Source organism: Coloeus monedula, assembly GCF_965178545.1.
Source record: "Coloeus monedula genome assembly, chromosome: 4".
Taxonomy (NCBI): Eukaryota; Metazoa; Chordata; class Aves; order Passeriformes; family Corvidae; genus Coloeus; species Coloeus monedula.
This window is the reverse complement of record NC_138784.1, coordinates 19,330,399-19,358,023: the sequence shown is the minus strand read 5'-3', so window position 1 is coordinate 19,358,023 and position 27,625 is coordinate 19,330,399. Positions and strand designations below refer to the sequence as shown.

General features: G+C 40.3%; 2 protein-coding genes across 5 annotated transcripts in view; both read right to left on the bottom strand.

Moving 5' to 3' along the window:
• IPO8 (importin 8) overlaps positions 1 to 16,533 on the bottom strand; it is a 46,385-nt gene extending 29,852 nt beyond the window's left edge. For all 4 annotated transcript variants that reach the window (XM_082280698.1, XM_082280696.1, XM_082280697.1 and 1 more), the window contains exons 1-8: positions 16,398 to 16,533; positions 8,089 to 8,170; positions 5,840 to 5,996; positions 4,399 to 4,557; positions 3,301 to 3,457; positions 2,172 to 2,261; positions 1,668 to 1,762; positions 1,023 to 1,107 (exon numbers count right to left, since the gene is read on the bottom strand). In XM_082280698.1, the coding sequence (XP_082136824.1) occupies positions 1,023 to 1,107; positions 1,668 to 1,762; positions 2,172 to 2,261; positions 3,301 to 3,457; positions 4,399 to 4,557; positions 5,840 to 5,996; positions 8,089 to 8,170; positions 16,398 to 16,481 (909 nt within the window). In that variant the 5' untranslated portion in view covers positions 16,482 to 16,533. The remainder of the gene's footprint in view (positions 1 to 1,022; positions 1,108 to 1,667; positions 1,763 to 2,171; positions 2,262 to 3,300; positions 3,458 to 4,398; positions 4,558 to 5,839; positions 5,997 to 8,088; positions 8,171 to 16,397) is intronic.
• Positions 16,534 to 23,708: 7,175 nt separating this feature from the next.
• Positions 23,709 to 27,625, bottom strand: part of CAPRIN2 (caprin family member 2) — a gene marked incomplete at its 3' end in the record, with an annotated part of 32,833 nt that continues 28,916 nt past the window's right edge. The window contains exons 19-21 of the mRNA XM_082279814.1: positions 26,362 to 26,462; positions 25,548 to 25,614; positions 23,709 to 24,277 (exon numbers count right to left, since the gene is read on the bottom strand). Coding sequence (XP_082135940.1) covers positions 23,709 to 24,277; positions 25,548 to 25,614; positions 26,362 to 26,462 — 737 coding nt within the window. The remainder of the gene's footprint in view (positions 24,278 to 25,547; positions 25,615 to 26,361; positions 26,463 to 27,625) is intronic.

Below are 27,625 nucleotides of genomic sequence, written 5' to 3'. Positions count from 1 at the left end.
TCTCAGGACAAGAATTGTCTGTTTCTGATACAGACTCTAGCACAATGTCAGCACTTACCAACTGATGAGTAAGCAACAAAGGCTTAGTAATGTAATATTCACAATAGAATTCCGTAAGCAATCACGATAAATCGCTATTTAAGAGCCAGAAATTGAAGAAGTGTGCAGACCATCCAGTACATTTATCTTGAAAGCTAAACTGTCCCCTCTGCAACATAGTTTTATGCCTTAACAGACAAACTTTAAGTATTTAAAATTGTAACTGCCCATGGGAGTCTGTTTTTCCACTCTGGAGTTACACATTGCAAGGAATTTAGAATAACTATTAGACTGCTTCCCTTTTCATTTAATTTACAGCCTTACACAACCACTCCTATCCTGATGGATAAACTATTCTGTAGTCAAACTGGATGGAGAAAAGTAATTTTGTTTAGCAACTTTATCAGAACTGAACTGTCTCCACACACCATGTTAAACACAAATAATTAGCATTCCCTAACAAAAAATAATTTCCTTGCAAACTGTGAATTTAGGCTACATTTTCACATAATATGTTTTCCAGGGATAAAATAATGTTCATTGCTGTTCTCCAGACATCTTCTAACCTGCTTGTATCTTCCTGAAATAAAACAGTATCATTGGATTACTGTACCTAAGTTGTTTGCAGCAAAAGCACTTGGGAAAGACAGGACTGAAAATACATTAAATGAGGCCTCTGTACCAAAAGTGTTCCTCTCAGTTCTATCAAGAGTGCTTATACACGACAATACCACCATTTTATCAGCGCTCGTCTTTTCTGAGAGTTTTCCTGCAGGGTTTTTTGAATTGGTGAAAATTCATGTTATTATACCTCAGCTGTATGGCACTAAAGAACTGAAGAACTTCTCAATCACTAAAAGGAAAACCTGCCAGACTCTCTTCATTTTGTTTAATAAATTAACCTCAATACAAGCACACTGTTAAAAAGTAATACATTTCTTCAGCCAAAATAATGCAATTCACAAAAAGTGAACTGTGCTTACCTGTTGTATGCCCACAGCATAGGTTTTTAGAAAGAAATCTGAGAATTCAAAGTATTCTTTAGTTACATTTCCAGGACTTCCATATCTTTAAAAGGAAAAGGACACAGATATTTACACTGTGAGAAGTCTATAGCGTCAGGAAAACACAGTACTTTCTAAACCATAAAGGACCCCGAGTGGTCTTGCATCAGCAAAGGAAACCTTTACCACAGGTTTCTTCTAAAGCCACCCTTTCCCATAACACCTCACTTCCCTTTTCTTTTCTTAAATTATCCTAAGGTACGATATCATACTCAAGTAAACACGGCTGACTTTTTGTCACAAGCTCTGTAACTTCCATGTTTCTTTTCAAATCTTCCCTGCCTTTATATTTGAGAATATAAACACTTGTAGCCAGGTGTAGTAAAATAAATACATATTTAGATAGATTTACTTTTCCTGTGGGGCAAGTTTCTTGCCATCTTAAGAGAGTCAAATAATTTCACTAGGAGCTGAGACCATTGTGCCAGTGCAAGGCAGAGGACAGCAGCAGGAAAACCTCTTCAGTGACCATGAGCTGTTTAATTGATCAAATTTCTTCTCTACTTGCATGTCAACTAATGGTACAGACTTGTAACCCAAATTTGGTTTTAATCAGTTTGTTACCGTTCAAAGAGACGAGCTACAATATGCAATGCCCACTTCTTGCATTTCCACCACACCAGCTCTGGTCTATCATCTTCATCAATTTGCAAAGTCTCCTACAAACAAATACATGTATTTTAAATTAGTTACATCACTTGTTGAGAGCAATTACACTTTAAACATTCCTTGCTGAGAAAACTAATATAAACACACAGCATGGACGAAAGCTTTGGTTCTATTAACAGTTACATAACACCCAGGAGCTTTCAATTATCTTAATTAGCCAGTATAATGTGTACACGCAATACCTGCACAACAGCTGTACTTCAATTTCAAAATTATGCGAATTTACAAAATGCAAATTCTCAGATATACTTTAATACTACATCACTTTGGCTCAAAAATCCAAGGAAAAGAATCTTAAACAGAAATCTTAAAAAAAGAACACTTAGAAAATCTTTACACGGACTGCTCCTCAAACGCCAGCACACAGGTATCAGAGGTCTTTACAAAGCCAAAACTCACCAGTGGCACATTTCTATCAATGATGGTCCGGAAGATCTCCATCCACTGAGTCATAGTCTGGTTATTCACCAACTGGAGGGGCAATGCATACTGCAACAAGGGAAAAAACACAGGTATGAAATACTATTTTCCTCTGTAAAAGGCAGATCTTCCTGTAACTATTACTAAGGAAGATGAGGTTTTAAGTAAAACTAAAACCAATTAGGTTACATATCAACACTACTCTAATTGCAACCTTCTTGGTACAATTTGGAGAGGAATTTCTGAGCAGACATAATTTGAGGAAAGTTCCTTGGTCTAAGAACTCTCTTTGTTTTTCTTCCTCACAACAGCCCAGGTAACTTTGAGGACCACAGCAGTATCTGTATTACAGGGTTTGGGCAAACCAATAGCATTTTAGCAAGCAAAATGTACTCCTTACTACTACCTAGCTACTATCCAGTAAATCTTACTTCTCTACAAAATCCAAAGAAAAGTGACGATATTCAGGCAAGTTATTGAAAAGAAAAATAGGATCTTGGTATCTTTTTAATCCTCCACCCATTTAATAACAAACTATTTTAGCTTTTTAACCCCCAGTAAGAATTTTCAGACTGCTCCTTATAAAGGATCTGGTTTGGTTTCCAATTCTCTGTAAGTACTCCTTCACCAAACTCATCCCAGTAAAAGCCAAACTCATCTTTCTGAAGTGCATGTGCCTCAACACACAGTATCTGCCAGATCTTCAGCAGATAATGATAAATGCCACCCAGTGAAGTGCAGCATTTGACAATTACACTACAATATCCATTACTGACACTTTCAGAGGCCTACCACACAGTCTAGATAACCATGCAGTTCATATCAGGCTATGTGCAACTTCATAAAAATAGGAACACTTCTCTAGTGAGCTTACAGATAGAATGTGCAGAAGCACCTACATTCATTAAAAATTTAATCTGGGAGATCGTGTGACCAGCTTTGAAGTAGAAAAATCTATAAATATCCTATTTCTGTAACACCTGCTTATTGTACATTACTTTTCCCATCCAAATGGGTATTCTTATTTAATCACACCCCTGAGTATTCTGAAAGGGGTCACTGTGCCCAGCAAAGTAAAAGTTTGGTTTTCCTCTACACAGATGCCCACCTGAACAAGAGCATAGAAGATTTTTAAGATTTGTTTCTGAAGCAGTACAGAGTAATGGGAGTTATCAGGCAGAAGCTGGATCATCTGCTGCTGAATCCGAGGCAAAAATATTTGCATGGCAGCTATGAGAGGATCTCGCTCCTCTGCCTTTTTGTATCTGGAAAGGAAACAAAAGTGTTGGTCCAGGATCTACACACTGGAGATTCTAATGCCTGTTCCCCACCAACAACTTAATTTCTGTGCCCTAAAAAAACCAAAAAAAAGAATATCCAGCACTCAATCAATCACCCTCCCCTCCTCTAACCCCCATCTGAACCCTTTGTGCAAAATCACTAAAAACACGTATAAATAAAAAAAAGGAAAACAACAAATGTTACCTTATACAGTTACTGAGAGGAAGAACTACTGTTCTTTATTACTGAATTGTCACCTCACAGGAGCAGGGGACCTGAATTTCTCTGCTGCTCATACCAATGCCAAACCCAAGTTGTGTGCTGAACAAATGGGAGTGAACAGCCATTGAAAGGGAAAGACGATTCCTTGCTTTGGAAAAGATTCTCCTTCTCCATTTACATTTCTTTTGTGTGGTTTATATATATGTTTCTAACAATAGGTAATTTAAAAAAATGAGTGATAAGCCCTACTACACTGCTCCCATTTTAGGCTTTGTGGATTTAGACTATCAGGAAGATGCTACAGGTAACAATATGCAATAGCAGTATATGACAATGACAGCACTGTAGTCATGACATAAAAGCAGAAAATAATTTGCATTCATACATCTAGAATTTGGGGAATCTTCAAACAAAGGAAGTTATAAACCTAAGGATTGTTTTTACAGCCAGATCAAAAGTACAAAGCCTCAAGAAAAAATCTCAGTAAATTCATATAGATTACTGCTGGCAGCTCTGCTTTCAATTCACTAATGAGGAATATTTTTCATTTATTTGCAGGAAAGGAAGCATATGATAATTATTCATTCCCATTTTCCATCTGAATTCCCTTGTAGAACTGCCAGTGCTCTTAAGAATGACATTTTCAGCAATCCGCTCAGACTGAAAGTACCAATTCCTCATTCACTGATGGACACCAACTTACTCGTAAGTCTTCACCAGCTGATAGAGGCATAGGAGGCTCCCAAGCCAACTCCCACTGTTTGGAGACTGCAGGTAGTATCCTATCTTGTCTACTACAGCTGTCCAATGGCCAGGGAAGTCATGTTTAATGATAGCACGGAGGCACATTGTCAGCTGGGCTCTAGTGCAGGGGGGAAAAAGAAATATAAGCAAATAAGGTCATGGCATAGTGTTTAAGTTACAGGACAGATCCCAAATCTTAGTTTATTGGCTACTATACATATTATGTCATAGTATCATACATATTTTGACAGCACTGAGAGTTTTGGGAAACAGCAGAGGAAAACCAAGAAATAAATCCCACAGGGTTTGACTTTAAGGAAAAAACTCATTTCAGAACATTTTAGCTACTTTTCTGCCTCCCTCCTCCCTCTCCACATGTATCAAGCAGTATTTTAAAAGAATTAATAAGAATTAATTGCTCATGAAACCAGCCAGCTTTGTGCTTTGAAAATGAATGTTTATACTTGCTTATCAAGCTGAAAGCAACCACAAAAACACAAATCTGTATGTTTTCATTAAAGAATAACGGCTTATGTTATGATCCAAGCCACAGGTTCCTCAAGAAATTACAGTTTTCCTGGGATCTTCTAGAACAGCACTTTCTCAACCTCCAAAGCATATGGTAGAGCCAATTAGGTAAAAAACCTCTTACCATTTCTCTCCTGCCACACATTTTTAGATACCCCTCACAATGGTGAGGCAAGGCAGAACTGTTGATTGACTAAACTGAAGTGTGACTAAAAAAGTTGAGCAGCACTGAACTAGAACCTGTGGAGAACTACTTTTAGTTTTGCTAAGCAATGAAAAAAAAAAAAAGCCTGCAGAAAATATCAGTTCCCATCCTATCAGCCTCACCTTAATTAAAGGGGTGAACAATCACAGACTGTAGCATGTCTGTGATTCTTAACTATTCTTCCAGCAAAGGCAGAACTGCAATTTTCATTCTTTTAACACCTTAAAACCAAGAACCCTAATACATATTTAAATACTGGGATAAAGTAAAAAAAATTGACAAAGTAATTAAGAAAAGGGCTACTAGAAAAAAATGAAACAAATCCTGGACAATATTTCCCTGAATGGTTAATTCTATACTGCAGACAGCCCTGTACATACTATCTGCCTTGAATCAGCCAAACAGACGGGCTGTCACTGCAGCAAGTGTTACAAGACACTTTGAACAACACCCTGAGAGGATAAACCACATCACAGGGCTCTCTGCCAGGTTACTACTTTTCTGAAAAACAGGCACACATAAGTAAGTGTAAACAGATTATTATTACTTTTGCAAAAGAAGTACTTGTCTCATCTCCCAAAACATCGAGATTCTCATGCTAACAACATCCACACTGCTAGGTCTGAAAACCAGAGCAATAGAAACATCTCTATGCAATGTAAGGTACCTCACTAAGTCAGGAGAACGAATTATTCCTTCTACAATGTTATCCCGAATCTGCTGACGATCATTTTCATGAATGTTAAACGGAAAAACTGCTTCTCCAAGAGGTGGCTCACGGTCGGGCCAGTACTGTGTCACCATGTTCTTCAGGTAAATGGCAGCTAAGTACAGACAGTGGGAAAGAATAGTTTAATTTTACACATTGCCCAGTGCTCAACACGTAGAACAGCTAAAAGCAGAACAAAGAGTTCAAAAGGCACCTAAATCCACCACCTGAATTCTTAACAATTATGGGCACTGAGCACAGCTGAGTCAGAAAATCATTCTTCTCATGATTTCACACAAGATCAGGCTCAAGCGCCTGATCAGAACAGAACAGGATAACATTTCCATCAGCATCTACTGAAGTACATTCTTTACTACAGCACTCTTCCATATGGACATAATATTCCATCATTCTCAACAAGCCAACAAAAATCTACTTATCTGTGTTTTCACTCATCCCTAAAACAGCTACTCAAGCTCAGTAAGTGAAGCTTTGGAAGGCTCATGTAAACAAATTGCTGCACACACAGATGGGACCCTCTGCTTGGGGAAATGCCCAGTATGAAACTGGCACGTGGCCTACCTTCTATTCAGACAGAAATGTTTGTTGTGAATTGCCTAAGCTTTATCTCACTATTAGGATTTCCCATAATCCCTTAGAATTGTTCCCTTCTGTCTCACATGAAAAAAAAACCACGAAAAATAAAGTTAATCTTCAACAGAAAATAAAGCAGCATTTATGCATCAGTACTAAAATGCCTGAAGGCATTCTTCAGGAAACAAAGAAAATATGGTGTGAGGCATTATAGGAATGTTCCTAATAAACTCGTATGCCTGTACACTATTTTAGTTGATTACTAGCTAGGGTTTTAAAGTATATATAAGATATCCTTGGGTACAATTTTTTTTTTTTTTGTGATAACAAATTGCAAAGTATGAAAATATGTAGTTTGTTAAATATTTTATAGGCGCAAGAGGAAAAACAGCTCTTTGTCTATGACATGCCAGACTAGTCAGACAAGAAACAGACCTGAAAGACCAGCCCAAGACTTTAATCTACTTTGTCCATAGATCTTGTTGTTATACAAATTCTTGGCTTTTAAAAAATTCCCAGGGAAATCTGTTGGCTTACAAATGTAACTTACATGTACTTTTCTATTTTACACCCCTATTCTGTAAAAAAAATAAAATTACATTCTACGTAGTTGTGTTTTTTTCCTGAATGATACTGAAATGAGAGATTAATTTATAAAAAATGACTTTATGGAGTTTAGATTAAGCCTCAAACTTTACTACAGAATGGACTAACAACACCATTCAAAGTTGGATTATCTTTGAAAAAATAAAGGCCAGCATGACAAACAGAGTATGTCAGCACACCCCAAAGCACTCAGGGGATTAATGGGATCTGTACCAAAAAAACCCAACAGTGCTTCTATGGGAAATGCTGTTCCATAGGATAAAAACAAAGCTGTGAAGAAAACAGTATTAATTAATTTATGGGAAAACCTGAACAGCCTCTGTATCTGACAAAAATATTATACACAAGTAGTTAAAATGGATTATGAGAATTTAGAATCTGATCTTCCACAAATGCATACCCCTGAAGTTGACTGCACCACTATACCTGAACTCACACACACAGCTGGGCAATCCTTCCAGACATGCTCAGACTGTAACTGTGTAACTTATCAGTGATGTGGCCTTCCTTCATATCTACGTATTTAGGTAGTCCCCAAGATACTGATTAAATGTATGTGGCTACCCTTGATCTAGGGATTAAGGAGTTATTTCCATTTTTCAGAAATTTTCATTTTTCCAGGGAAAAGAGATTCAAATAGAGAAACATGTATTCAAATGTGATATACTTTTTAATATTTAAATTCACACTTGCCTTAGCATCATTACTTCTTCACCATCAGGAGACATAATACCTAAGGGTGCTCACTTTTGAGTGGAAACCATGCTTTTTTCATATAAGTATCACAGCAATCCAGTAGGGATCACTATACACACAGGGAAAGTCAAAGTAGGACTCTATCCTATACCCATGGTCTTACCTGACCCTCGTGAAGGAAAGACACAGCTAAGACAGATCCTCTTCATTTCCTTGAAACCTGAACTGACTTACACTGCAACAGCTCAAGAGTCTGCTCAAACAACAGACTGACTTTCTACTGAAAGAAAATGGAACGAGGAATTTCTCACCTGCTTGACGCACTGGAAATTCAACTTGATCGGATACTATGATTTGCAGCAGACTTGGAGCAAAGTTGATGATCTTATAGGACTGAAAGACATAGAGAGCACAGTAAGTTACTATGTTTAAAGAAGACCGTATCAGCTAATGCTGAATGGGAAATACAAACTAAGGACTTTGCACTCTCCTCATGATGTATGAAAGGTTTTAGCACTTGGATTTGCCCAGATCTGCAGAAATCAAAATGATTACTTATAAAAGCCAAGCACGTAACAGCACATGGGCAGAATAAGTAATGTGAAAAGGTTCTCAATTGGAGATCAGTGATTATGAATATTTAAATAATTCTAAGAATACATAGTGAAAAGCACTAGATATCTGTCTTTGAATTATTCATCTTAGCCCCATAAGTCAAATGGATATTGACATGCTTCATCAATACACGCCATTTATTTGCAAAATAGTTGTGGTAGAACAGCAATAGCAAAGAGATTTTCAAAAGCAATTTAAAATTGCTTTCAAGTGTAAACAGCATCTGCATTAGCCATATGCAACTATCTTTTAGCAAACTAGATGTATAGTGCATCTCAATAAAAACTGGGGAAACAGTAGGATAAACATTTTCAATTAAAATCAAGTGTAGGCAGATAACACTTAAAACCCACAGCCTTCATGGGAACTTTTCAAACACTGCATCAGCCATGCAGCTGAAGAATTTCAAAGAGAAAACAATGCTCAGTGAACTTCTGAGCAAAGCACACCAGATTTAAAAGATGTGACAATCTGATAGCATTATCCTGCTGCCATCCACCAGGGCTCCTCCAGCGAGGAATCGCTGACTCAGCGTGGTGCAGTTACTACTAAGCCTTGGCAGATCAGTACTGGCAGGTCAGATCTTTCATCCCTTGGATCCATGTTCTTTATGTTCAAAGAGAGAGGTTTCTTGGGGTTAGATGGCAGCAGGTTTCTGTATTTCACCTTTTATAGTATTTCTTCCCACTAGATTATGCCTGGCAGTTCTGTGGTTGTTTCCAGACTTGTGCTTTAAGCACAGGTATAGAATGTCCTCCCATAACCTCTGCCTCATTCGAAAGCTGTGAAATAAGAGATACTTTCTGCCCTTCATGTCCCCAGTTCCTTGATCTAACATTTTCATAACAAGGTAAAATTACATCGCTTTCATGATGCCTAAGTGTCCCAGCTGCATCGCGACACTATCCTTCGATAATTTTACCAAATCACTTAACTTTCTGGCCCTCATTTTATTCACTATAATGATAGTGTAATTCTAACCTACTCTGTGCTCAGAGACTCATTCAACGTTTATAGAGTAATCTGAGATAAAAGCAGTAGTGGCAAATCAAAAGCACACCCTCCTGCAATTTCCTTCTCTATAAACTTTAATTATCCCTAAGAAATGCTCCAAATAAAGTAAAAGCTGTAACATCCAGCACAGGAAGTCCATTTATCTAGAGACATGCTGAACTGGTTGAACCATACTGGATTCCAAAGAGCACCTTTTAATCCAGTATCCTGGAGGGCAAATCTCGCCCTTCAGTCACTACTGGACAACATTGGTGGATTCTGACAGGGCCACAGTCGACTGCGGCACCCTCTAGCAGTCAACACCCAAGTTACAGGGAGATAAGGAAACCATGAGAAATCCCAGCAGCACGGAAAACCAAAACCACGCATGAACTCTAACCACCCTTTCTGTTCTCAACAGTGCCTGTATACTGCTCTCAGACCCAATCTACAAAGCTTTTACTACTATAAACACACTGATTAAAAATGCAGCTTTGTGGGGTTGTTTTGGTGGTGGTGGTTTCCTGCTGCAATCCTACCAGTACCACATTTAGAGTGGACACGGTGCTAACAGTATTATTTCCCTTTCCCTGTCCAAACAGTTTTTACTGGATCTACATTAAAATCACTGCTACTTCAGGAAGCTTTATGGGTACCACTTGTGCTGGTGTACAACTGCTTTCCCTGAAGTTTTGCCAGGACCTGCACAAATATGGTTGTTTGCCTCCGTGCCAGATCCACTCAGCAAGCACTCCGAGTGACAAAAGCCCCGTTACACAGACGGAAGGCACAGTGTCCCCGAGGGGGTCCCATAGCCACCGGCACAGCGCTACGTGCGTGTCCTTACACTTCACACATCACCACCCCTAGAGAGATCGCCAGGCCCATTAAATCCTTCTGTTCCCTATTATTGTCACGCCCATCATTCACATTTTTACATAGCTCTGTTTACTACTCCTTATCAGAAACAAGAACACTGTAGAGATGAACAGAGACTGTAAGCCCACGTTAGAAACAAGACACCCGATTCTGTTGTATTTGTGAAGCTCAAATTACATCCTGCTCACTTGTGCAGCAACAAACCCGGGTCAGGAAAACTACATGCTGTCTGCAGTTTTTAGAACAGAGGACTTTTTAAAAAGCTGCATGCAGCAACATTTTTCCTGTACCAGCACATTCTCGTTTGTTTAGTTATCATGCTAATTGTGATGTTGGGATGTGTCCCTTCCCTGTGTTGTTCCGGACATCAGCAAACAAAGCTGAACCTATCGCACAAGCAGGTGCGGAGCAATTGTCAGGTGCATACTGTGACATGGAAATGGACATGGAAGAGACCTTGGAGCTGGATGAGTTCAACAAGACAGTTCTTTTAATCACTGCAGCTGCACCTTAACAAAAGGAGAGCAGGAATATTGTCAGTGCCACAGAAGGAACACAAAACTATCTGCTGATTTTGAAGAGCTGTGCCCAGGAGCCGCAGGGAGGCACCAGATGGCTGAATAGACCTTCAGCACAGCTCCCACAACACAGCACGGTGCTTTGTGCACTTGGTGAATAATAACACTGCCTTGAACTCACATTGTTGGGATCTGGTAAAACTTTTTGTGAAAGTGCTGATCCGTTGGGGCATGTGTTTATTTTGAAGGAGAAAGTGAAAGTTTTTGAAAAACAAACTTTCACTGAGTACTTACAAAGAGCAATTATTTTAAAGCTGTCTAAAACAGAGACTGTTCTTGCATGAATCACAGATCAGAGCATTTATGCTAAAAAAGAATCTCATTTAATTTCCACTGGGATTAAGAGGATGGTACACAGAAGTGTGCAAGGCTAGCAGCTATACTGGGAGAGGCACACAGCATTGGGAAGACATACTTGGGTAAATTTACAGCAATGGAGAAGAGATGCAGGTATATGACCCATGCATGTTGCTCCATCCGTGTCCACTGTCTTGGAATCTACACACTGCAACTGCACAGCTTTTTGCACTCTGTTCCTTCAGCTTTGGCCTGATGTATCCTTCCCTGCCTCAGCATCACAGCTCCAGGCTTCAAAGATCAGAAAACACATCTTTTTTTGCCTATTTTCCATTTGATTAGGTACAGAACACATGACAGCCAAGTGAGCTTCAGATGGGCCACTGAAAAACATCAAGATGAAGACCATCACTTGTAAAGAACTAGAATACAAGGAGAAGTAAGTAGGAAAAATATATTAAAATCTTCCCAAATGGATCCTACTGAAGCAAATACTTTTCACATCTAATGTTCAGATTTGGCTCCCAGGTTATCACACATTATACACTACTAAACCCATTTCATGAAGCATTATTCTTGCGTCTTGCTTGCTGTCGCATTTAAAGCCCACAACGAGCAACTGCTCCAGAACCACAATTGCCAATAACCTTCCCTCTGTAGTGATGGCAACCACAATGCCCAAGTGCAGAATGCCACTGAAAGGTGCTTCTTCCCCCACAAAACAACAGGACACTCTAGGACAATGGATATGGGAAATCTGGAAGCCTTCCTTCAGGTTCTGCAAGCCAAGATTATCCTTCTCCACCATGAGTAAACATCACTCTTTATTACCTCTGAATGCAAGTATGGCACATAAAAATTGCTGAAAAAACAAGGCACTGCATCTTTGTTTCCAAAAACAAACACACCGAAGAAATTTGTACCTTGAATTCATGACCAAATAACTTTTTAAAAATATAATTTTAAGGCTTAAATACATTTGATCCAAATGCTCAGCAACCTGGTTTACCAAGTCTTACTTTATTTTCTGTGTACTGAAAATGTATACTTAGAAATTCCATTGGCACACTTAGGAGTATTTCTGCAGTCGTTAATAGCATTTTCACTCTTGTTTTTTTACACTGTCAGTCCAGACAGTTGTTAAAATAAACTAGAACTTCAAGAGACGCTTTTTTCTTTCCCTGCCTATATGCAAAGGTACTATGTGGGGAGGTGAAAACACACAGTGTTTTCACATAGAGTGAAAATAAGCTTGTGCAAGAACCCACCTGAATTTCTTTCCTCTGTGGGTTCTGCAGCCAAATTCATCCAGTATCAAAGAAACTTCACTTTCCACAGAACTTTTATTCATCCAAGTCAACTTCCTCATCAAATTGGTCTTTAATACCTGAGATTTCTCCCTCTAGGTATCATGAGGTGCTCATTTGGCACTTACAGAGTGGCCTTAAGATCCCTGGCTACTATGGCAGCCAGCTCAACAAAGATGCGGAAAGATATGGAAGGAAGCCAAACTTTATTCTGGACTCTTCTGCTTTTGGGTAATCTTTTCACACTTCTTTCAGCACTGCTACTCAGTTTCTGTCAAAGCCAAATTATGTAACTCCTACTCAATATTTAAAAAAACCCAACTGTATTTCTGCAATTGAGTTCTTCTTTTCTCTTTTGCTACAGGCCAAAGGAATGTGTTACAGCACATTGAGCCACTGAAGATTAATGCATAAAAACTGTACGGAAATCCTATCTGAACTGGAATTAGAATGACTCTCTATGTTCAGTAATCAGACAGTGTATTTCACAGCACTCCAAGAACTGGCACATGAAAGTGGTATATAGCCATAATATAAATAAATAAATGAACCCAGCAAAAGTCCTTGAAGTCCATGAGACAGATGTAACAGGAGTAATAGCCTGGAACAGATACTGACAAACGATGCACTGAAACTGAGTATATTTCTTGGTACGATAACGAACTGTTCTACTGAGTACAGTGTGAGTGACAAATATCATCAAGTGCACGCTAATTATGTGACAGAGCTGAACTAAAAAAAAGGCAGGGCAGGAGGGCAAAAGAGAAAGAGGGGGACGGAAAGATGTGTACACTTAGAAACCCAAGAGGCTAAAAGGGAAATGACAGCAATTACAGGACACAGACACTGACCTGGCAGGAAATTACTGCTCCAGTTTAGCAAGAATCAGATTTCAAATAAATCCCACACTTACAGTTGTGTTCAGATCACAGAGAGAAGTGAAGTTTGTTGATGATTTGAAAGTAGCAGCAACCAAGGAGAAAGACCAGAAAAATCCTACTAAGAACTGAATGATCTTTAGAACGCCACCAACAAAAATGGAGTGGGGTAAGAGGCCAAAGTACATGGTCAGGTACTCAAAGATAATAGAATTTCTCCTAAAAACATGAGGTTTCTGAGGGAAGAACAAGCATAGTATAAAAAACTAAAAGGACTTTAGTATATTGAGAGATAAGAACCATGTAGATGTTGGACACAAAGAAGATAATTGAAGATTTAGTATTTAATGAGGTATTAGTGGCATGGAGCACGAGACTTTCTGGAACACTGCAAACACAAATGACCAGATTGAACAAGAAAGATTAATTCAATGGGAAACCAGTGCAGAGAAGAGCTGTGCTCCTATTATTAGATTTCATAAATTCAGTTTTATGATATGGCAAAGGAAATATAGCCTGCTGAGGCTAGAAAAACAGGCCTCTAGGGGATCAGCCTTTGACAAATCTGTTCAGAGAGGGTACCAAGAAACCTGTTCTAGTTAAGAAGTAAGATTGGCACAAATGGATATAAATGGACCATAAACTAATTTTGACTGAAAACCAACACTTGTTTCTAGCTGCAAGAGGAAGAAGATTCACAAGCAGCCTTCCAATAGATACAAAAAGGGAAAAAAAAAAAAAAAAAGGAATTCAGATTCCATTTCTGAATGCAGTTAGGTGATAATCCAGAAAGCAGACAGCAATTTCATTGATTTGGGTGTATCTTCACACAGCTGCAGGAACATACAGAGGAGAAAGAAGCATTTTCAAACACGCTGGCTCTTCTCACAGGTAGAAAAACTTTCATTCACGTAAACCCTACTCCCCACTCTCTACATTGTAAGCAAACTATGGCGTCAGGACTATCATGACACTGCTCTAAAGGACTCTCTGTACTGGTATAGCACTGAGGTGCCTACAAAGAGGCACTGTCTTGGTGCACTAGTAGGATTTGCAGTGTCTGGGAAGCTCATGGCAATACCTGGATACCAAGCTGAATGCCAGTGTACACTGCAGCTGAGCTAATACAGCCAAGTTTTACCTCAGCACCCCAAGCCTGTCTCAAGAGCAGCATCCCTGTAACTATGACACAGAATAAAGGTGACCCTCGTTCTGTTTGGCCATGGGCTACATCACCACTTCGGGTACTTATTGCCAGAGAGTTTTCTGTTTGCTTGGTGGATTGGTTCCTTTGCTAGAACAAGATAAATGCTAGAACAGCACCTGGATTTCAGCACTTGCAGGAACACAGGGACATGTCAACACTACCATCAGATACATGGGAGGGGAGTCTGACATGCTGCTTTGAAGCCTTGCTTCAAAAGCACCTAAAAGCTTCAAGATGTCAAAGTCCCACGTTAAGCAACATTGCTCAGGAGCACTTTTGTTCCTCTTATCCAAAGAGTCATGTCAAACCCAGCACTGCATCAGCACATTATGTCAGTCAGATACATCATGCTTCACCTAGTAACAGGAAGCCTACACAAAAATAGCTATGTCTTGATTTCAGGATTCAGTCTTCATAATAGTTACAAAAAAGAAGACATGTGAAGTATTTTAAAAGAAAAATCTGCATCTCAAACTGTTCTCAATAAGTCGACTTGCACTCTTGAATCTAAAACCTGTGTCTTTCATGAGAATTGCACTATCCATCGCTTAAACTTAGAACTTTTTACAGCTCTCAATCTTACAATGCTTTCAAGACTTTTCCTGAGCTTCACAGTACTTACTGGTGATGACAGCATTAGGAGCAGGACCTAGGAGCCCAGAAGCTGCCTCTTTGCTCTGAACAGAACACTGTAGTAGCAGTACTCTGTATTGTTGTTTTGACCCCTGTGCAACAGGCTGCTGACAAATATTTGTCATTTCCCTCTCAGCCCTTAACAGTAGGGACAAAAACAGATACTGATGGATTTTTAAAGTTACTATGCCAAAAAGGGAAAAAAAGCCTTGCATCCTTATCTAAATATTCACAAGAGCATTCTCAATGTCCAGCACTTAATCCACTGATTTACTAAAGGAACTTACCAACTGCTAAAGCAAGGATTAGCTATATCTAATTCAGAAGGAGTTTTAAGTTGCCTAAATATAAAACTAAGCTGGAGGAGCAATCCTGAAGTACCATAATTCCTGACAGCCAATTCTTATTGTCCGTTTTGCTAACACACCAACACAACCAAAAAATCCTGAGTCCTCAAAGAGAATTGATCAAATATTCTATCAAAGCATGGAAAGCAAAGCTTTACTAGTGCTGTGCAAAAGAACTTTCTCTTTTCTCGACGTTCAAAGCCTGGGGTCACAGTTTCATTCAGTGCATACTGCCGCTACTTTAGGAAAAGGTTTTTCCCCCCAGTGGGTGACTGGACACTGGAAAAGGCCCCCCGGGGAAGGAGTCACAGCACCAGCCTGACAGAGTTCAAGAAGTGTTTGGACAACGCTCTCAGACACACAGTGGGATTCTTGAGGATGGTGCTGGGCAGGGCCAGGAGTTGAACTCGATGATCCTGATGGGTCCCTTCCAACTCTTCATATTCTGTAATTCTGTGATTAACTGTAGGATGCCATGACATATACTGTCCATGGAATCTAACGCGCCTTCCTCCAACTTTCACTTGCCGCGCTCCGGAACGGGACAGAGCGCGCCCCGGAGTGTCACTGCCGCCTGCCCCCTGTGAGCGCCAGGGCGCGACCCGCGCAGCGCCACATCAATGTCATCCCTTCCCACCCCGAGCGGCAGCGCCCCGGCCACGCCGAGGGCCGGGCTGCCGCACTCCGGAGCGCCTACCCGGGGGTCACAGCACGGCGCTCACCGCCGAGCGAGGGCAGCGACCCGCCCGTGCCCCGGCCCCCGGCCCCGGCCCCCGCCGCGGGCGGGCGGTCCCGGCGCGGAGCAGGGAGCGCCCCCTCCCCTGCCGGCGGGGCCGGACGCCCCCGTGCCGCGCGTGGGGCGGGCCGCCCGCGGGTCCCCCCTCACCTGGTTGAGCTCGTTCTCGGCGGCGACGCGCAGCTTGGGGTCTATGGTGCCCTTCAGCGCCTGGATGATCCTATTGGGATCCATCTTGGCCTTCCCCCTCCGGTAGGCAGCGCTTTCCCGGGGCGGCAGGACGCGGAGGAGCCACCGCTAGCGCCGCCGCCCCCCCGTGCCACAAGCGCGGGCCCGCGTCCCCCACCCCCCCCGGTCCCTCTCCACAGCCATTCACCGGTTTGCGACAGCTGGATATCGGGAAACGGGCGCTGCTTTACGGCCGCGGCGCCGCCTTCTGGCTTCGGGAAGGGGTAGGCGCGAGGTGGCCGCCATCTTGTTGTACGGATAGGAGTCAGCCGGGAGGGCTCGCAGCGGGTGCGGTTTGCAGGCCGCGGTACCACAGGGGCGGCCATGTTCCCGTACGGAGCGCTGGGCGTGGCTCCCGCCGCGCCCTGCATGGATTGTTTTTAGATTAGGATTTTAAAATCCCATTTTTTATTTCTTAATGGTTTGCTCGATTTTTCTACGTACATTTTAGGCTTTCACGCCAGGCTTGGGTGTTCCGTATTTGTTACCCCGCGAGTCATTCGCACAAGAACACGGGGGCTGGATGAGGTGGCGAGGTGAGGTCCATGGAGGGGAACTGACATTGGTCACAGTTATCCAGGTGCCTCCGGGATGTGCCCTGCACAAGAACGACTGACAACATACAGGATGACAGAAATTTGCTGCAAGGAGCTTACTAAAATGCACAGTTGGGTCACACGTCGTAATTCCTACTCTGCATCTGAGCAGGTTTCTGTATGATACTTGTCTTCATCACTATGTAGATTAGTAGAACCTGAAGAGGGTTTGCTTATCTTAATGCTGATTGTGTGTGAAAGGGCGTGGGAGAGGCTTACCCCTCATCTTATCAGGAATATACAAACACCACCTCTAACACTTCAAAACTCAAAACACTTGCCCCACCCTGATTCGCCACCTCTCGCCCATTATTTCCCCTCTTAAATCCTAGAACATGCAAGTGAACCAAAGATTTAAGCATCCGTGCAGCTGTAAGAAAGATGTCTGTCAAAGGTGTAATTCTCAGTAAACAGACCAGAAAAACCTCATGACTAACACGGTTTTGGTGAGCCAAATCCTTTGGTTACTTCTGCGGGTGATGTTTTACATAACATTTACAAACCAAAGACGTGATTAAGTGGTAGGAAGAACAGAAAGACTATTTGCTGCACTAAGGAGGAGTCAAACACAAGGGCAATTACAAGATCATCCCATTATATAGGTGCCTTAAGAATACAGTTGGACAATATGTCATTTGTTCATTGTAATTACAGTATAAACCAGAACGTTAAAGCACCTGGCACTAGTGATTTAATAATAATAAAAAAATGTCCCTTAGTAACTTTGCCTCTAATTAAAAAGGAATCTAGCTGTCACAACAAATTGCACCTACCTGGCACTTGGAGATCGTGCGCTCTCTTGTGGTTTTCATCACCTTTTGAAATGTTGCAGAACACCTGATCATTATCTTTCCTTTCTCCTGTAATGCAGCTCTACGGCATCTAGCAAGAAATTGTAGACACTTTCATTGACCTTTCCATTTCTTCTTAAAAGCAGATGAGAGTATGCTCAGTAACCATAAAATAAAAACCAAAACAGTGTTAGTGTAAAAAGTATATATTATTAACTATGGTAATTCTTTGTTGCTTTCCCATTTTGATTAAGGTAATAAATTGTCCAGGGGAAACTGCCCATTTAAAAAATCTTGGATTCCATATCATAGTAAATCCAAATTGCTTTAAAGGATTTGTAGTGGTGTATCTCTACTCCCTTTTCCCAAATTCCATGTTATGGACAGTTTAAGAGCAGTTCTGTTTCATTCCATTTCTGTGTATTCATCCATGATAGGTGAACTTAAAAGTTATTAAATTTATTCATTGAAGAACTTTTGTAGAGCTAATGATGTAAAACATATCAATAAAGAACAAAATATACCTAAAGGGTATTATAACATCTTTCTAAAATGTTTCTCAGATTTTTTTTGCACTTACAATGGTACTTTTAGTGTTGCAAGCATTGTAGTTTACCTGTGTGCTGGGTTTGCTGGATGCCTGACACTTCTTTCTGGACAACATGAACCTTCATAGATACCAGTGACTATGTTACTCTAAAAATAATTAATTGAAATATTTTTACGCGACTTCAAAAACTTCAGGATGAAAGTAACTACTTATAAGCAAGAACTAATATGCCTTTTTGTTAGAGCAAAGATTCTGTTAATATTTGGGGTTTCATCTACTTAGAATGAATGGTTGGGTTTGGTTCCTTAAATCTGTTCTGCTACTCTGCAAATTAAGAATCTGAGGTAAAATTCAGAGATTTTTCTTGTTGGCTCTCTAACTGCTGGTGACAGAAGATCCAATGTGAAGGGACTAGTGAGATATTAAGAAACTAAAAGAAATGAAATCAAAGTTGCACCAGCATGCAAGTAAGGAAAAATAAAAGAATGACAGTACCAGGGAGATAAGGAAATAATACAAAGCAAAGATGTGAGGTTTTTTAAAGCTTCAAAGCTTTCCAGGTGTGCTATAACAGTTTTGTAAAGTATTTAGAACAAACAATCTTATTTTAAAACTCAGCTGTGAAACCAAGGATTTTCAAAGTAACCAGTTTGACCTGAACAAAAATTAAACAGGTTCTTTACAAAGTTGCAATCAAGACAACTCTATTAAGTTCAAGAACTTTAGGAGGTGTAGAAAAACTTGAAAAGCCTCACATGTTGCAGGTTACTTGGAATAAGTCCTTTGACTTTTGGTGGCTTTGAAATGCAGTCTGGTGGGGTCTCAGCTGCCTGTAACACACTGCTGGCAGAGAACAACCCCTCTCTCATCATGCCAACCACGTCCCTTTAGGACAGCACCTGGCTGTAAGTTGTTAATAAGAGACACTCCTGAAAAAGCGTAAGAAAGCAAGCGGCGCTCCTCTGTGTGATGTGCTACAGGCTAACAGCAAACCACTGCTTTCAATGTAGTGCCTATTTCATTGTAGTAAACTAATGACAAAGTGATTGGATCTGTACTTGGCATAAAGCCTTCATTCTGTACCAACCACATCTTAAACCTTACTCTAGGGCCCAAAAACTGTATGAACTAATACTTTCCATAATACTTTCCAGCCAGATTAGTACTTCACAATATTATTTTTTCAAGTACAACGCTTCCAGGAAACATTCAGTCCACAAATACTAATGTGTAAGTTTTTAAAATTCTTAATTGAATTGTTTATACTTGGGAGAAAATTAAGTTGATCAGAGACTTGTGAACAAGTGTGTAACTAGGATTAATTCATTTTTACCTGGTTATGATACTGCATCTCTCCAATTATTATACACAACAGGCTTTTCATATCCTTCACAAGACATGTATAGGTTTAATAAAGAACTAGCAAGGATGATCTGCAGCAGATAAATGTATTCCAGTCCTCCAGACACAAGCTCTTCATCAGAGCTAAAATTCTGAAGCCGTCCCCCCCACTGACTGTTTTGTTGGAGCAGCTGTAGATAACAAAGCAGTTAGGGAGGAAAAGGTGTCTAAACTGAACCAGCAGCACAGAGCAGTGACATTCTCTGCACCACCACTGCAGCCTGCAGGATGGAGGTTTCCTTAGCCACAGGAAGTCAGCCATGGCAGTGGTGGGAGATTATTCATTGTCTCCCCTCACTTCCATGACCTGGGAAAAACCCACAAAAGTCGCAAGTCCATTAGAATTTTGAAAACTTTAAGAAACCCTTTGTCAGAGTTGAACCCCTCTGAGCTGGCAGCTCAGCCCCACACAGCCACTCACTCTCTCCTTCCAACGGGACAGGGAAAAGAGTTGGAAAGACAAAAGTGAGAAAACCCACGGGTTCAGATAAAGGTAGTTTAACAGGTAAAGCAGAAACTCAAGCAAAGAATTCATTCACCACTTCCTATGGGCAGGCAGGTGCTCAGCCATTTCCAGGAAAGCAGGGCTCCACCACATGTAACGGTGACTTAAGATCTCCGACACCATAACTCAAATGTTCCCCTCTCCTCCTTCTTCCCCCAGCTTGGATTGCTAAGCACAATGTCATCTGGTCTGGGGTATCCCTTGGGTTGGTTGGGATCAGCTGTCCTGGCTTTAACCCTTCCCAAATCCTTGTGCTCCCCCAGCCCACTCACTGGTGGGGCAGAGTGAGAGACAGAAAAGGCCTTGACTCTGTGCAAGGCCTGCTCAGCAATAACCAAAACATCCCTGAGTTATCAACACTGTTTATACAGTTTTATACAACCCCATACCAGTTACTCTGATTAGAATTAACTCTCTCCCAGCCAAACCATTACATCCCCCCATTTCAGGGTCCTTCTAGTATTTCACTGGTGTCGAGAGAAGGAAACACAGAAATTTACTCACTCTAAATGCAAACATAGTGTTTCTTACCCTTAAAGTTTGTCTTCAGCAGGCTGCACGAGAGAAGTAAATCAGAGAGAATTTAGGTGGTATCCAATGTGCACAGCAGACAGCAACAGGAAATGTAGCAGAACTATGACACCCCTTTCTATGTTTAATTAGACCTGATTACATTCCTCATATAGTTAAGGCATTTTTCCTAATGCAACAATCCAATCAACTTCATTTAACAATCACTGAGAAAAAAGAAGTGTAAAGACAACTTACACTATCAGACAGTATTTACATGAAAACTACACAGTGAAGTATTTCCAGGTTGTGAAACTCACCTGTTAAATGCTTTGCCCAGAAGCAGAATAAAAAACTAGGTAATTAGTCTGGACACACTGACTAGACTAAAACTGTGTCAGTAGAAAATTCACTGAAATATACTGAAGTACATTGGGAAGCTTTCAAAAACAATTATTAATCTAAAAGCATAATGAGATATCCCTACCTTAGTGTTTATCATCATGGAAAAATCATATGACATAACATTTTTAGGTATTTTGGAGATCAGAGTAGCAATTTGCTATCAGTGGATTTTGGCCAGCTATGGCTATGGCAAAAAGGTGCTTTGCTTGGTCTTCTGCATTGTGTTTTTTTTAAACACACTCTTAGCATTTAAGGTTCAGTAACAGTCTTTTGAGTTGCTTCTAGTCTGAAAACTTCTTTAGGACAGTACCTGTTCAGTTGTATTTATACTCCTTTTTGTAACAGAGATTACTAAAACCTGTGTTCACAAGGTGGCTAGAAACAGTGAAAACCAACAGCTCTAGCTAAAAAGGCACTATGTGAGAAACCCACAGGATTAAATCAATCATATTTTTTAGTTATTCTAAGGGATGAGACTTCTCCAAGTTGTGTGTTCTTTTCAATAAAAAATAGCAGGACAAAACCAGACATTTTATTTTAAAGTAGCTACTACTGAGAAGATTGTGATTCAGGCTGATAAAGCCTAAAAACCTTCACTTTAAAAAAAAACCCATCCACTACATGATTTACAGTCAAGGAATTGTATGATTAGATTTCATATTTCATCTTATCTGCACAATTCTGGCTGCAATTCCTTTTAGCTAGGAATTTAAAATCTCTTCTACAAGACACAGCTCTGAAATTGAAATGTTTACCTCCTATCTAGTTAAACTGCTACTTATTCTGTAGTGTGTGTTCTAGAAATAAACCTCTTTGTTGGCTAAAGTCAGAACTACCATTTTTAAAATTACAAAATACAGGCTTAGTGTACAATAGTTAAGGCTTGACATTTTTGTAGTGGTAAAAACTAGGTCCCCCAAAGCTTCTCCTACCTCAACTTCTCCTCTCAAAATTTGCCAAAGGAAATAAACCAAGACTTGAAGTATGATCACCCTCTAAAAATCTGTATGGAAAAAAAGCTGAGCTTGGAACAAATCAAGATCTTTATGCCAGTAACTTTATGAAGTCATGCCAGACTTGTTGTGGCATCTGCATGGTAGTAAGGGCAAACTGAAGTTGGAAGGTGTGAAACCACTTAACAAGAAACAGCAGCTTTATACTAGGCTTGAAGTTTATTCAGTTTAGGTTTTTACTTTTATTTAAATAAGCAGATAGCTCAGCTGCTTTCACTTTGCATAGTTCTGCTTCAGCCTTAGATATACCAGTCAGGCTTGTGCACCAGCTAATTTAGTACACTCAGATAAGTGCTTTATACTGCTAAAACAATCTACTGAAGCTTTTGAAATGAGAGAGCCAGTGACCTACCTTCTTACTAGTTCATATTACCATTTTAAACATTGAAACTATTTATAGTATTTGACACTGCAGCTTCGACAAGGACATACATCATGGCTGTTCAGTTCTCAGGCCACAAGAGTACTGAAGGCTGGTCAAACAGCCCAAGAGCTGTAAGAAAGGGATTTCAGAAATGCTTCCTAGCATTTGTATTCAGGTTTCATTTAAAATGCAAGCACCAGGCTTCAACAACAAATACCAAGTTCCTCAGCAGTTCTCTAAAATGAGGAAAGAACCTGTAAAAAAATCTGATTCAGGTCTCATGCAGGGGGAAGCCATACACATTTATGCTTCATAAAGTTGAATTTTAACTTTAAAATATATTGCAGCTGAATAACAGTGTAAGCCAGCCCCTTCCGTGACTGTTTTCAGGTTTAAGAATTTCAACTACATCACTACTGAAGCACTGAGGCTATGACCATGCTAGATTTTGACAGGGTATGTATTTAAAAGAAGTAGTCCTAATGAAGGATGTAGCATTGCACTTGTAATTTCTTGACCTTTCAGTTGAAAAGAAAGAAGGTAACTAAATCCTGAATTCATTTTGATCAAGGTAACACTCTTGAGAATGGCATTAAGCAAGAACAAAACCAAATAATCCCAGTTAAATACAAATTACCCTAAATTATTGAAACTTTGACACCAGTTCTGTGTAATAGTTATGTACAGACCAAATCAGGAAAAAGGTCAGTGATATGTCTTAAAATTAAAACCACGGGCAAAATTAATACTAAAATGCATATTAACTTGTTTTATTGAGGCACAACAAGGCATTGTGAATAGCCCATACTTGAGGCAATCAATAGTGTAGTAAGCTGGACATTAATACAGTTTAGGGTAAGTGCAAACAATATACATTCACAGCTTTATTAGCAAGGCTACATCACAACTGATAAAGTGCCAAATTAGTGCTGATTCAGTACCCCAACTCCATGATTTCACCTTGCAAAACAGGACCACCATTTCCCCCCAATAATGGAACCACATATCCTCTATAAAGTCAGTAGTAAGTGCAAAGCTAGTCCCACCCCCCTCACCAAGGTGTTTGGAGCAGCTCTTTTGTAAACATCGCACTGGATTTTAGTCCTGATAAAGGAGGTATCCCGAAAAGGTGGAGTATTTCCAGCTACTTCCATAGATGGCTCCCCGATGCAGCCGTAGCCAGATCTGATCTCCCTGGAACAGCTGCAGGACTGCATGGTTGCTAGCTGTTTCATGGTCAGGAGCCCCATCATTTGCATAGGCTGACACAAGGACCTCTTCATTCTTCATGAGATTCACATACAGCGGGACATTGACAGCCAGTTTCAGCATGTGGAAGATGAAGACATAGGTACCATTCACGGGACAGTTGAACCTACCAAGCTGGATATCAAAAGTTTCTCCAAGGTTGTTGAGCAACAGGTCAAACGCAATGGGCTGGTCTAGAGTTCCAGGGGCCAGGTTGGATGTTCGAGCAGCAGAGAAGGCAACCCTCATCTGCTGTGGGAGCGGGTAGACGTGCACTGGGAGTATGGTGGCAGCCTGGCTCGTCACTGGCATATCCACAGGGGTGATGCTGCGGGAGTCTCCCTGCCCAGAGTCCCCACTGTTAAAGGTCTCATTGTCTCGTTCTGGGCTGCTCACCTGAGAGGAGTCACTCCACCCTGCTGTTAAGAACCATTAGCAGCGGTAAGTATTAAAACCCTTAAGCCTGCAGGCATAATCTCAAGCAGCAAGTACACAGGCTTTGCAGCAGATTGATCTTTCAGCCACAGCAAGTTGTCAAAGGACCCCAGTGAGAACAGAACTGTGAAGTGGGCTTACATTCATCACACTTGCATTGAGCAGGATGGGACATAACTGAGCAATGAACAATTACTTCTTATACTTCTAAGTAAGAGAGGGCAGTAGGTTGCAATCGTTTTAGCTTTAGTATGTCACATATGTCATCTTAAAAAGCATATGCTAACTTCTGAGGGGAAATAAAATGTAATTGCTGAAAAATACTGACAAAGTGAGAGCCACAGCACCTTCAAGATCTGAATTTTCACTTCATGTTACTCACTGTAGTTGCATTTCTAGTAGACCTTACCAACTTATGATGCTAGAATATTTAAAGTCTGACAAACTAGAGTTGCTTTTAAGTTTTCTGCACCTCACTCCCCAAATTAAAGCTGTTGATCTTTTCAAATACTCAAGTTAAAAGGGCCTATAATGAAAAAATTAAAAAATTTGAGAAATTTAGAGCAGTCACACTCAAGTTGCAAACCATTGTTATTTCCACTGGGAAACAACACCTTAAAACAAACTATAAAATAAGTGAAGTTGCTGTGAGATCTTGATGCTAATGAGTACTTCTATCAGCTATTAATTCACCATGATCTCATATTTAGTTCTCTTCTGAAGTATATTCTATGAATCATCCCTCAAACTAGGATATGACCTGCTTTACCCTAAAACAGCTTCCACGATATGCCGTAATTTCCCTTCAGTCTCTAAAATAGTAATTTTAGAGCTACTCTTCATCTCACTTCTCATCTGTAGCACTGGAAGTCCCTCTTTTTCCAGCACACAGAATAGGAATAAATCATCTTGTTTCCAGCTCTTCAAAACACATGCTATTCATGCTTGGACTCCAACTAGAACACAGGGAACTGCCCTGAGTGCATTTTCCTAATCAGGTTATTTGTGACATTCAGTAAGGTACCATTGTGTCAGAACTTGGTCATGAAGACTCCAGACTAAGAATAGTAAAATTAAATCTTCTGCTGTGCAATTCTGTGTAAGAACCGCACTCAAGCCTCCACCTAAGCTTGGTTAACTTACACCAAGCTCCATCTGTTAGGTGAGTGATGGTATTCTGCTTTTCACACTGCTCCCAGTAACACCCCAGCTGCAATGCCCAAGCACATACTGGACCACTGATGTTGGCCTTACCTCTTGAATTTGCTCGAGGACCACTGCTTATCCCACCTCGTTTATAGCACTGCTGGTAATTAACATCCTTAAAGAGAAGTGTTAGGAAGATGGCTATAAGCAAATCTGAACTCAAGTGAGGCAAATACACTTTTTTTGCTCAATTTATTCAAATCTCTACATAGACAGTGACAGAGCTCAGAAACAAGATGCAGATAAACAGCTTTACTTATGGAAAATTTACTTTTATAGTAGTTTGTATGAAATTAAAGATCTACTTTGATGCCTGTTTTAGCAAGTTAGCTTCTGAACTATGGACTCAGTTGAGGTTATGAGCACTACCCTTAAATCTCATGTCTGTTCAAAGTCCATGAGGCTGCACAGAAGACACTGACAGACCCTCCTCACACCAGGAACCTTTGTCTTCCTACTTTTTTTTTTTTTTTTGGGGGGGGGGGGGGGGGGGGGCACATGTTTTTTGGCCTAACCACATTCTCAGCCAGTCCATTTAGGAGTTCATTATTTTACATTACAGAGGCATTTTAGTGAACCAACTTTTAAAATAATAGACTCATACAATATGTTATTTACCATCTGTTTGCATTTCAAAGATTCCTTTCAGACTAAAATCAACCTGCTATACAGCAATGTTACCTTTCTGAACTGACTTATTTCAGCTGCTGTCTACCATTCCACAAAAGGGTTTGTCTATGAAACAAAACTAACCTCTAGCTTGTAAGTAATAGTTCACCTGTTAAGATAATGAAAGGCTACCATGTTAGAAGATTTGGCTCCTGTACAGCAGAAGGCTACTGGAAATAAAGTCAATACTTACCCTCTGAGAATATGGCATTCCAGCATAATCTCTACCAGGAAATTGTAACTGGCCATAGTTGCCATTAGCTAATGAAGGTGAACCTCTGTAAGCATCAAAACCTGTTCAAATAGAGTTGATTATTCAGTATCATTCATTGTTTGATTTACATTACAAGTCCAGAATATAACTATAACTCTTTTTTTGGCAATTATGTACATTAAGTTATGCAGTAACACAGCGATTCTTAAATTTGGAATTGAATAGGGGCCTTGCTACTCCTATAACAAATGCATTTCATTAGCTACTCATAACTTACACACTGGCTATCTCAAAATTGCATGTTTAAAAATATTAATATCAGACCCTATCCATTGCCTGTGATACTAATGGGATGTCCCAGAACAGCTGAAAAGCTTCCTAACTCCAGAAATGGGATTTAAGGTAGAATTAAGAAACATTTTCTTTTGCTGTTACATACACTGAGCTATTACTGTTATACATTTAGGTGTCACTATAATTTTTGCCTTTTTAGCTATTAGCTTACTAACTTAAGCTATAATTTAACTACCAAAGCAGAGCTGCAAGCAATTCCATACCAGACCCCACCAAACCCTGGACTGCTGTTAAGTCACAACTATAAAACTCATCATCTGGTACATGTTCCTACAAGGTACTGAGCAGGCTCAGCCCAACAACTGAAGCACCTATCACAGACTAAATGCCCTTCCACTTCAAAGGGGAATAGGCCACAACCTGCAGCTGGTAGCTACCAACAACCTTAATTTAGTAACTGCTTAAAGTCAGCTGAAACTCTCTGTAGTACTTCAGCTAGCAGCAAAAGAATAACTGGTCTGCAGAGACCAAGTAAGCCTCCTCTTAAAAAGCTCTTCAGTTTGTAATTCATCTAGAAGGGCTCTTCACTATTGGAAACCTCTCCCCCATCTTGGTTTCTGCTGGTAATATTAAAGTGAGCAGTGCTAAGCAAAAAATACCTTATTTTGGGCAAACACTGCAAGTGATATCTGAAAAGAAAGATGCCTGCCCAGTTTGTCAGCAAGATGCCAGGAGAAAGAATTAAGTGGGTAAAAAGTTCAGAACAGCAAGTGAAATTGCCAACAGAAAAGTCCATATGAGTAATCTAATAACCTGTCACTGAAAGTTCCTATCTTCATGTTTAGGGAAGCTATGAAATTGCTCTGCCATTTGGCTTGACATCTCAAGTACAGGGAACACAAATAAAAGTCAGAATGAACTTCCTTAAATTCTACAACAGAGGGCCCCG